A 12,235-nucleotide genomic window follows, 5' to 3' on the forward strand; every position below is an offset into this window, starting at 1 on the left:
AGTTAATCCCCAACCCAGCCCCTCCGCTCGGGTTGCACTAGTAAATCTACTTAGTAAACTTTTTCTTTGTTAATGGTCTCTCGATGTCAACTCTTATTATAATATCTTGAAATATCCAAACTACCCTTTTTATCATCTTCTTTATATACTTAGGTTTTCCAACGATTGCCGTCATTTACGATTATATCATATGACTCCAACTGTTTTAAAACCCTTACCACGGGTAGGACTATTAATGGGTTGATTCTAATTCTGGTTCTAAAATAAATAGCATCAGAACTACCAAAAAAATGGGTTCCCATCGATTTCAGTTCTCAATAATCAAATGAGAAAAAAAGTATTTCAAATCATCATTAATTTTTTTTCCTTCTAAAAAAATTAACATATTATCTACCAAATTATTAACTTATAATTTATTATATTAAAGATATGGGTTGATGATTTTATTTTTTTCAAAAATTATAATTTATCTTCTTTGAAAGTAATAAATTTTAAGAAGAGATAACCCATTTTAAGGTCCAATCCATAGTTTATATGAAAAATTGAAGATGCTTTTATATAACATGCATTAATTTTGAAATAAAATAATACCATAATCATCTACAATATAAAAAGAAATGATAAAATAAATCAGTTCCGAGTAATCGTATAAGTACGTGTCGAATAGAACCTAACGGTTTCAGCTATCGATTTGGTTCCATTTTAGACCTGGTTCTAATCAATTCCAATAAAAAAGAACCAGAAATGGGGTTTTTGATTCCCATTCCGGTTAAATGGGTGCCCATTTACATCACTACCCAAAGGATCCATTAATTGATATTATTAAGTAATAGAAATATTAGAGTATTGTTAATTGTAATATCTTTTCGGCATTGTGGTGTTCCACCAGGTGAAAACTGAAAAATTTGACAAGAAAATTCAATGGGCCAAGGCCGTTGAACTTGTTGATGTTCCTAAAATTTGATGGTTTAAAGCTGTGGAATTTCTCCTATTCTCCATTAATTTGACGATTTTGACCCGTTGAAAAAAAAATTCGACAATGAAAATTTTGATGCCTTGATCTGTCAAATTTTATGATATTTGATGACTTTGGACAGTTGAATATGGCCTTTTTTTCACGTTGTAAGTGGGGATTTTAGATTCGGAATGTCACTCAAGAAAAGAAAATTGACATCAACCGATTGGGTTTGTGGATTTTTGAATTTTTCCCTACTAGAATGTGAAATATTATCTTTTAATTTACCCTAGACAGAGGAAGAATTAGTAGCAGGTTATCAAATCGAATATTCAGGCATCAAATTTGGTTTATTTTACGTTGCTTCCTATCTAAATCTACTAGTTTCTTCATTATATGTAAGAGTAAAATGAGATGTCTCATTCGAGATGAGTTGATTTGGCTGTGATGATGGAAGATTACTTTTGAAGGGTTGATGTTCATTTAGTTTGCCATTGAAGGGTTGATGGTTTTTGGATGAATAAAGAGGAAGAATGAAGGTTTGGTTCTTGGATTCTTACTGAGTAGGAGAAGAAATTAGGGTGCAATAAAAAAAGCAAATGGTAACTATCTACACCTCAAATAAGTTACTTAATTTAAAAAATTGAGGTGCCTATAGCATTTCTAATTTTTATTTGTTAAGAAGTTGAAAGACAAAAAGCCTTTAGGTTAGGTTATTTTCTGTTGTTTTAAGGGATTTTTCTAAATTATTTAAAGTCGTTATGGTAAGGTTTTTTTTTTTTAATAAGTTTCAACATCAAAAGTTGTTTGTTTATTTTTATTTTTACGACGAGGGTCTCAGACTTGTAGGCCCAACTAGCAGGGGCAAGGCAATAGCCTCTTAAGACTATGTTTGGATTGAGAGAAATGGAGAGAAGAGAAGAGGAAATAAATGAGTTTCTCTTTATTTCTCTTGTTTGGACTGTTAAGTGAGGGAGTGAGGACAAATGAGGTATGTAATTAGTTGAAAGTATATGGGTGTCTCAAAGTTCTGTGGGGGTAATTGCCCCAAAACAGCTCTTTCCTAGCTCTACCCCTACATGTAAGCAAGGATAGATCCTTGTGGGTGGGTGGCTAACTGGAGGACTTGAAAAAAAGTTTTTGTTGAATAAATCTAATTCGACATTTATTATTATCATCATCATCACATCATGGAACCATGGTTTTAAATATCATCTGAGACATATCTTGGTATCATTCAACAACGAGAGGGATATTCATGGTGTCTCTTGTGAGATAAATAAGATGACTTGGATGGTATTTTAAAAATCTTGACCGAGTCAATAAAGAGTCAACTAGGAAGCTTGTGATGTTGAATAGATAATTTGATAATCCACATGGGCCCAATGATCCTTAGTAAGATTTCAAATCTTGCTAAGTTAGTCATGGTAGCCTAATTTATAAAGTAAGGTTTGTTCTGAGTAACAAACTTGATAAAGCAAAGGGAGTTCTTTCAAGAGCATCTCTAACACACTCGGGCTCACTATAGGCATCCCCTCATAATTTTACAGAGCTAGAGCCTTAAGGAGGGACTCTTAACGTACTTGGGCTCTTGCTCTTCACTTCAACTTTTTCTAGGGAGAGAGGAAAAGTTCGATAGGCAAAAGTAGAGAGTGGATTTCTCTCTCTTTACTTGTTCGCGGGAAAAAACTATGGCAGTTGTGAGTCATAGTACCGTAACTAAATTTTGTGAAAAAGTAAAAATAGTTAAATGTTTTTGAAAAGCAATTTTGGCTCATGGCATTGGAGTGAAGACCCCTTGAATAGATAAATGGGCTCTCCACGATAAACTGCCTAGCCGATTTTCCTCCTTGAAATGCCCAATTGCGTTGGAGATGCTCTAATAAAATTACAACAGGTAGGCTGCCCACTAAATCTCTCTTTAAAAAATATTACATTTTTAATAATAGATTAAACATCAACCCTCTTTTAGAAATTTCCCCAATATCTATTATATAATTAAATGATTTTATTACTAAACATTTCCTAATCTATATAATAATTATTTTAAGAGTTGTGATAATATGACGCCCTCCTCTTGCATACACTCCCATCACAGAACCGTACATCATTTGCCTTGGGATACAAAAGAAAAAGATTTATGATTTTATGTATCCCGAGGCAAATGATCTATGATTCTGTGATGGAATGTAGGTGGGAGGTGGGCGTTGAGAAATCATTAGTGTTATTTTAAACTATCTTATTTTGTTAAAAAATTATAATTATTTTAATTTAAATATCAGTGTAACTCTTGAGATTATAACACGGGTTCAAATCTATGCAAGTTATTTTGAAGAGCAAGAGAATGAGAGTTCAGTTTTTTATCTATTATTTTTTTTTTGTTTTTTTTTTGAGATTTGAATTTAACTAGAAGACTGTTATCAACAGAGAAAGATTAGCGAAGAAGATTCAGGATTCAAGAAGAAATCAGCTCTGCTAGTTACGATTTTATTTCTTTTCAATTCTGGATTTTTCTTCGAAGAAGAACACGACTAGTTTTATTCTTTTAATAGATTTTGCTTTGTCTCTTTATTTTTAAGTTCTATTTCGTTGCTTCAGAAATTTTTTCCGTTTTTTTGATGAATAACAATGACCGGGCCAAGTTCCCTTGGAGTTGAAAAAGTTGGCTCCAGCACCATGGTAAATATTATTTCAACAAAAAGAAATGTCCAGACTAAGTTGATGGAATTTGCGATTGATGAGGAAGAGACTACTGTAGCTAGCTTTTATATTGAGGCTCACAATAAAGAACTAGGCAGGGCGTGGGATGAGTTGCAAGACACACAGTGGCTGCATCGAGTTCACTTGGAGTTGAAAAAGGCTGCTTGAATTTCACTCACAACTTTATATAGGAGTTATGCCTGAGAAGACATCTACAAGACACACAATGGGAGTTACGCCTGAGAAAGCAGCTCAGTACTGGTGGGCGATATTGAAGATCACCTGTCATTGCATGAAGATTTTTTTAGGACAGTAACTTGGGCTTTGTAGAAAATTAAAGATTTTTCAGGCGGTAAATTTTTTATTTTTTATTTTGTTTTTTTAATGAAAAGGAAGGTCCTTTTGAATTTGTATCACATTATAAAATGTCACAGATTAATGAAGAAAGTTCTGGATTTGAATCCACTGCCAATGTTAGCTGTATTGTCATGTATATATAGAATTCTTATAAGAAGGAATCATGAGCAATCTTTATAATTATAGAAAGCAAAATATAGGAAATAATTACAAAAATAGAGAGATGATTGAGGAAGAGAGTATAAGCTATGATATATGTGTTGTTACATTCACATTGCTAGCAACACGTGAACATGTTTCAGACAGTATTTTTGCGTATTTTTGTTTGATAAAAAAAAATAAAAATCCATCTGGATATATTGTGATTCACTTCTATTGCTAAATAAATAAATCTTGTATCACCTCAGATTCAAATTATTCGTTGCAGTTTTAAATGATGTAGTTGTTAAGAGACTAAAACCTCTCTCTCGGAGATTTATTAAATTAAAATTATGTGACTATAATTTATTTATTTTTTCACTTGATGCATATTATTAATTATAAGAATACCAGATCCTCAAAGAACAACTACTTGGTGTTTAGATCATAGGAATATAGGGGATTTGATATTTTAAACAATAGCATATTTATCTTGCTGTAATTGTCCTGTGACTACAACTAAGTACATGGCTGACACTACGTGAAAATTAGAAAATTCGACAGAAAAAATTGACAGGCCAAGGCCCACGAATTTTAGAAATTGAATTTTGACGGTCTCGGACTGTCAAAATTCTTGACGTTCCCAGATTTGACGGCTCAGAGCTGTCGAATTTCTCCCATCTTTCATTAATTTGACAAATTCAATCTGTCGAAAAAAAAAATTGACAATGAAAAATTCGACGCCAATTCTACCCCTTGGCCCGTCGAATTTTATGAAATTTGAGGGCCTAGGACCGTCAAATTTGGGCTTTTTTCACATTGTGTGACTGCTGTAATTGTTTGGATGAAATTTTCAACTCAAAGTGAATAAATTAGGAACAATGTCTAAATCTGAAGTAAAATATTTTAAAAATAACATTAATTGTGATTCTACAACCATTTGTCCCATCTCCCGGTCATTGAGTTCTTGAATAAGAAACTTCTGATGATTCTTCAACTTATGAATTAGGTTTAGAAATTTCAGAATGATTGATTTTTGTGAAGATGGTCTTCTCACCACAGACACCATCCTCACAAATAATCAGCCCATCCCGGATTCTTAGCCCATATATGACAAAACACTTTTTCTACAATCCAAATATATAATATCCAAATGTTCTGTAAACTAGGTAAGAAGTTTATTAAAATGGTCTCTCAACAATTTTTTTATCTTCGGTCTTTATATTTTTTTTTGTTGAGAAAATTGAGAGTTTTGTAGGAAACTTACTTTGACGCTGTAAAAGAAAAAAATTTGAAATTGTAGCATCACACCTTGTCGCATGAAACAAGCCATGCACGTATGAAACAACGCAATCTGGAGGAAAATTTCAATTTTCTCCAATATCTCAACTTTTACTTATTATTTTTGAGAGTAACACAACTGAGAATCAATATATATATATATATATATATACTACTTAAATTTCAGACAGTTTTTTGTCTTTATAAGGAAAAAATCATATGAAAATAGTGGATGCAACAATCATTTCAAATAAATGTTTTTTACATGTTATAAACATGAACTCTAAATTAATGCTAATTTTCATGTTAACTTCTTCACCCACTTGGTGTGAATTCCACTTGGAGTAGGGATGTAAACGAATTGGTTCTGGTTTTGGCAGTGCAACTATAATTAAAATTTATTTTATGATGATTCTGATTTTTTGTTAATTAATTTCAAAATTGATACTGAAAGAGGTGGATTTATAGTCAATTGTTGAATTAAAAAAAACATTGAAAAAAAAAGTGGAGAAGTGGTCGTATTTATCCTAGAGATACATGACAAGATCTTTGATGGGGGCAAACCCAGGATTTTTGCTCAGTGGGGGCCAAGTGTTAACGATGGTGGATCTAATATTGCTTTTCTTTTACTTGAATGTTTGGTTCGTCACCTTAAACAATTATTGTCCATAATCTTCATTAGGGTAATAGAAGATTCCCACTGATTCATGGTTTTGAGAGGATGGATGCTTAGAGAGACAAAGAGATGATGCAAGTGGTACTTAATATAAAAAATTAGGGTATAAGCCTGTTATTTTTCAAGATGCCTGTGGTGTCCTGGTTCTTCGGTTGTAGCTAGTCTGGGTATGCCCCAACCCTGTTGACCTTTCAAAAAAAAAAAAAAAAAAAAAAGTATCAGCATTTAATCTTGAAATCTTAGTAAAATTTAAGTAAGTGTTGTTGAGCTCAAATGGATTACCAAATTGACAATCCAACACTACAACCCTCTAGGTTTCGTTGAAAAAGTTAGATCCAAAAGTAAAATAATTTTTTTGCGCTTGATACAAGGTTTTGAAAATGGACGGTTAAGAAAATCCCACAAAACTCTCAAATTTAAAATTAAAATTTAACACAGAAAATAATCGTTTTAAGTTTCTTTTTTTTCAAAGTTTATAGAATTTTGTCTTATACATCCTTGTGGCATCAGATCAAATTTTAGTAAGATTTGAAATCTTATAAGTTAGTAAGACTAGCCTTACTTTTTAATCTTTTAAGAGAGATTATCCACTGTTGCATTTTATAACAAAAACTCCCTTGGACCTGTCAAAACTCCGAGGGAACCTTACTTTATAAAGTTTAGTACTCAACAAAGCTTACTTTATCTGTTAGTTACCCAACAAACCTTGCAGTGGGGATCCGCACCATACAATTCAAATTGATGTTGGTAACTGCATCAATTTGTGGCATCCAAAAACGTGATCTCATACGAAGCTACAAAGTTTTACAAGAAAAAATTCTAAGAAGTTTGAACAAAAATTCAATAAAAAGTTAATTTTCACAATTGAATTTTAATTTTAAATTTGGGAGTTTAATAGCTACCCATTTTCAACACATTGGAATAAGGTCAAAAAGTTTTTTATTTTATTTTATTTTTTATGAATTTTTTCTTTTTCTTTTGAATTTGAGTTTTTCCATGAAATTTAGAATGATATTGTGATAATTGCCAATTTGATAATTCATGTGGGCCCAATGAATTTGAAATCTTACTAAGTTAATCTTGCTAGCATGATTCAAAAAGTAAGGTTTGTTCAGTAATAAAGTTAATAGGTAAGGGAGGTTTTGTAATAAAATCTTAACATATAGGTTTGCCTGGTAAATCTTGGTTTGTTGAATAACAAAATTTATAAAATAAGGGCCCTTGGAGTTGTCAGAACTCTACAGGAGGTTTTTTTCTTTAATAAATAAAATAAAATGCAACAAATAGGCCAGTCCATATAACTCTGGTTTCATTCACTAGGGGCATGCATGACATCAATTTAAAAAACACAGGCGGTATCTTTAATATCAGTCAAGTGTTGAGGTTAATTACCAGTTATTATAAAATTCAAGAAGTTGAGTGGGGGCTGTTGCCCCCATTGGTCCTATGTGGATTCGCCTCTGATCTTTGACAACAGTTGGATTTTGTATTTATCACTAGTCAATGCATTTCAACCTTGTTTTAAAATTCTTATTAATAGTAAATTGAATTTGGGTCCAACTGTGATCTCACCGATTGATATTTCTTTTGGGAAAATTACTTAAAGCACTCCAATGGAGGGATTTCTTCCTAAATAATCCATAAGTTTTGGACGGTAGCCTGATAATCTACCTAGTACCTTTTATTTCTTAATGGATCCTCATTTTTGTTTATTGCCGAACTCACCACTTTTATTTTTGAGTTCAACATTTTTAATAGCCGAGCTCGACAATAAAAAATGGTGAACTCGACACTGGTAAAACCCACCTATTTTTGTGTTTCTCAAGTTTTTTGGACTAATTAAAATACTTGGAAAGATTGACAATTTTTTTGAGATAATGACTTGTCTAGATAAGAAGTGGTGAACATGACATTGGTAAAACCCACCTATTTTTGTTTTTCAAATTTTTTCGACTAAAATACATGGAAACATCGACAAAAAATTTGAGATAGTGACTTTTCTAGATAAAAAATGGTGAACTCTACACTAATAAAATCCACCTATTTTCATTTCTCGATTAAAATACATGGAAAGATCGGCAGATTTTTTGAGACAATGACTAGTCTAGATGATTTCAAACCAAAAGAACCATCCTTGATCAATTTTCATCCAAAAATGAAGTAAAAAAGTGTTTTTTACTTATGTCTTCAAAATGCTTGAAAAAACCCTTGAAAATGACTTCTACTTTCTTAAATCATTTTTTATGGAATGGAGTCTTTGAAATTTGATTGTGATGTCAAAAATCCAATTTTGTTGTATGAAAACGGCGAGTTCAAATGATTAGGACATTCAATCGTGAGTAATGGGGTTCAGGGTCTGATTAGAAAGAATGTTTTTGCTAAATGAACGATTAAGAGAGGCCCTTCAACTTAGGGACTAACTAAAAAGAACTCCCTCCGTCCATGTGATCAATCATCTTTATCCTTGCTTATTGATCACATAGGTGAGTTTGGGGAACATATTGAAAAAGGAGAAATTCAGATACTTTTCAATTGATCGGGACACATGTCAACTCAAATTTAACTTCGATATACAAATATGAAAAAATAAAAATAAAAAGGAACCTAGACTCTTTTAATATAAAAATATGTGGCTAAAGACATAAGTGGGTTGGGGAACAAATTTTTTGTTCAAACTGACTGTCAATTGCAATTCTTATGGAAGTGATTATATAGTTGGAAGCAATGCTGCCCAAACGAATAATGCTGAAGTGACCTCAAGATTGTACCTCATATGCCCTTTTCGACGTGGAAGTATGTAGGAAAAAGGTATGATTCCTACACACTTACAATTCAAAAAGTGAGATATGAGATACAATCTTGAGGTCACTCGAACACAACTTTGCCCCAAATGAGCCATTACACAAGAACCATAAAAAAATAAGCATAAAAATTTCATGATGAAAAGTAATCTAATGTTAGTATAATTAATTTTAAGAAAAAAACAAATATAATTACTCTTTTTTTATTTCTCACTTTGAACTCCTTCAACTTCTTTCTTATCCTCCTTTTGCCCATTATTTTGAATTTCTTGTTCTTGTTGCCCTTCTTGACATTCACCCCCAGTCTTTTCTTCTAAAGCTTTGGCTTCTTCTTGTTCAATCTTCTTCTTTTGGAGAAATTCAATGAGGTTTTGAAGTACAATTTCAGATTCATCACCCCTCATGAGTTGTTCGGCAACTTCTGCAGGGGTTACTTCCACCTTTACTACCAATTTTTCGATCTCTTCAAAAAGAGGGTGGTCATGAATCCCCAAATAGTTGGAGGCAAGGATCTTCAACCCACAAGGAGTACAATAGGACATGTGAATGTGCATGTCCATGCGGCCAGGGCGCAATAGAGCTGGGTCTAGGCGTTCCTTGTGGTTGGTTGTGAACACAATGATCCTCTCATCTCCACAACTTGACCATAGGCCGTCAATGAAATTGAGCAATCCAGATAAGGTCACCTAATTAACAAATATGAATTAGAAATATAATTAAATTTATAAATAAGCAAATGTACTATAAGAAGGCCAAACTTTAGAATTAACTTATGAATACATATTATGTTAAAATTCGTTACGATCCTATAGAAATAGAATTGATTATGTCAAAATCCAATCATCCTAAATGAAATGTTGCTAGATAGCATAATGAGATTTTTCGTTATATTTTGTAACAATCAACGAGATACTGATGTGGGAAGAGACATACAAGAAACCTAGGGAATGACCTCCCTTTTTAAAAAACGAAGAGGGAAAAGAGAGAAAAGATGATATGGATGCTTAGGTTCTCTTGTTTCTCAAACAAATAAATATGGTTACAACTTTCTATTTTAAATTCTAGAATCAAATATAGATATCTCCTGAGGGGTTGGCTTAATGGTGATTTCGGAACGATAAATGGTTAATGCCCATAAGTTGTGATTTCGAAACTTAGTATGAGCATTAATTCCTCAGGGGCCACCCATGAGGGTGTAGCCTCACATAGTTGGTGCCTGTGATGTGCGGGCGTCGCATGTGCCCCGAGACTAGTCCTTGGACAAAACTATGATCTATGGACTGGGCAAAGCCCCGATATGGGCCTGGTCTGCTATCAAAATTATAAAACATAAAAATATCAATATAGATAAATTATTGACATATGACGAGCTGCAAAAGACTGTATGGAGTGCTAGGATCAAAACATAAGTCAAAAGGGCTAAACATAAACCTTAGCTTCAAATGAGATTATGTCATATGGTTTTTTTTCTACTACTGCGAAACAAAAAAGGCATTTTTTGGGTTATATATTAAAATTTCAGGGGTGAAAAAATAATGCATGTTTGGGTAATTTGAGTTGGTCTTTGCTTTATTCAACATAATGAACTTTCCAAAAATAGTAAAAATCTGTAATTTGATTTTAATTTTTTTACTAACTTTAGAATACTTAATAATGGGGATTAAACCCATTGTTCAGTTGGTTTGACATATTGCAAAACAATTTTGAGGTCATGGGTTTAAGTCCAGCTTACCCATAAAAAAAAAATACTTAATAAATAGTGTTATATAATAAGTGAAATCAAATTCGAAATTTGGAAGTTTATATAAGCAATTGTAAAGTGTGTCTTTTCCATTAATTTAGACTTGATCAATGGAACTTCAATTTGCTTTAGAGAATTATTTCATGTTTTCCTTGTGAATGGAAGTTCTTTAATCCGAGGAAGACTGATGGTGTAGAAGGATTATTTCACCACACTTGTTGGTTCTGAAACATTACTATATGTTGATAGATAGATAGATTAATAAACTAACCTCGGATTGAGTCTGACCGTTGTTGCTTCGGGCTTCCGCTGCCTTACCTTGTAGATCGATGGTGCGATCGATGTCCTCAACAACAAGTATCGATCGGTTAGCACTAGCAACAAGCATATTCCTAAACTCCATATTATTATGGATAGAGGTGAGCTCTAAATCATAGATATCGAATTTAAGATAATTCGCCATTGCAGCAATCAAGCTCGACTTACCTGTGCCTGGAGGGCCATACAACAAATACCCACGTTTCCAAGCCTTCCCTACTCTCCTATAGTACTCTTTTCTCTGAACAAACCTCTCCAAATCCTCCAATATTTCCTTCTTTAGTTTTGATTCTATTGCCAATGTAGCGAAGGTAGCTGGGTGGTCGAGGTTTATCGAGCCCCATTCAAGTCTCCAGCCCGTTTCCCAACTGAAGATCTTCAATGTCTTGTTCTCTTCTTTCACTTCCTTTGATTCCTTTAGTATATAAGGCAAGTAAGATTCCAACACTTTTTCCTTATGTTTCTTTTTAAAACTAAGTTCAAAAGATCGAACTTCGGATTGAAGAGTCTCGTTGAGATTTTGGCCATTATTTAAAATTGATCTTTCAATTTGATTACATATGAATCTCCACTTGAATTGTACACCTTCGAAGACGTCGACGATCTCTTCGTTTTTTTCCATGGTGAGAGTGAAATTCGTCTCTTTTTCAGGTTTGCTTACTCTGAATCTTTGTGTCGAGGGAGAGATCTTGGTGCGGGTCCCTAAGTAAATCTCCGCAGCCGTGTAGATTTGGTTGTTGGCAAGTCCATCAGACTCTTCGATGACCATTGTTAACTCAGACGAGAAACGATTGAAGAGATTTCGAATGCCCGAGAAGAAATAGTCTCGGAACTCATCAGGTAAGATATCGTTGGCTATTGATCGAACCAGCATGGCCGTGGTGGCTATAGACAGTGCTGTAGATAGAATTGCTTTGTTTGAAGGCATGTTAGTATCAGAAAACATATTTGGAGTAACAAATTGGATTTGGGTGTTGGCTATTCAATTGAAATATGAGAGGTTTTGATGAGTTTGGAAGAAAGTCTAAAAAAAATCTCTCTCTTGGTTTTGGGCAAATTACTAGTTGGATTTTATAGAGTAGAGGAACTTTCTTCTGCTTTTCCTAACCTTTAATAGTCTTGTTCATTCTAGAGGATTTAGTCTAAACACTTGAATATTCAATGGTATGTGTTTAATACCTGAATCTTCTAATAAAAATCAAATTTGACAGCCTAGTAGACCCACTTTGGATCAGAAAATCAAACTTTGACAACTAGTAGACCCAATT

General features: G+C 33.2%; 1 protein-coding gene across 1 annotated transcript; it reads right to left on the reverse strand.

Moving 5' to 3' along the window:
* Positions 1-8,816: 8,816 nt before the first annotated feature.
* On the reverse strand, positions 8,817-12,034 carry LOC147405096 (AAA-ATPase At3g50940-like). Its single transcript, XM_086437802.1, has 2 exons — positions 10,921-12,034; positions 8,817-9,594 (listed from the first exon to the last, which is right to left on the reverse strand). Exons 1-2 carry the CDS (start codon positions 11,911-11,913, stop codon positions 9,112-9,114), a joined length of 1,476 nt encoding a protein of 491 aa, XP_086293928.1. The 5' UTR covers positions 11,914-12,034; the 3' UTR covers positions 8,817-9,111.
* Positions 12,035-12,235: the final 201 nt, after the last annotated feature.

Source organism: Akebia trifoliata, chromosome 4, assembly GCF_017979445.1.
Source record: "Akebia trifoliata isolate Shusen 1 chromosome 4, ASM1797944v1, whole genome shotgun sequence".
Lineage (NCBI taxonomy): Eukaryota > Viridiplantae > Streptophyta > Magnoliopsida > Ranunculales > Lardizabalaceae > Akebia > Akebia trifoliata.

Bases quoted from the DNA above. Each gene is read 5' to 3' on its own strand.
- LOC147405096 (XM_086437802.1), bottom strand. From the start codon at position 11,913: ATGTTTTCTGATACTAACATGCCTTCAAACAAAGCAATTCTATCTACA. The intron at 9,595-10,920 runs GTTAGTTTATTA...TTTGTTAATTAG, and splicing joins ACGGTCAGACTCAATCCGAG to GTGACCTTATCTGGATTGCT.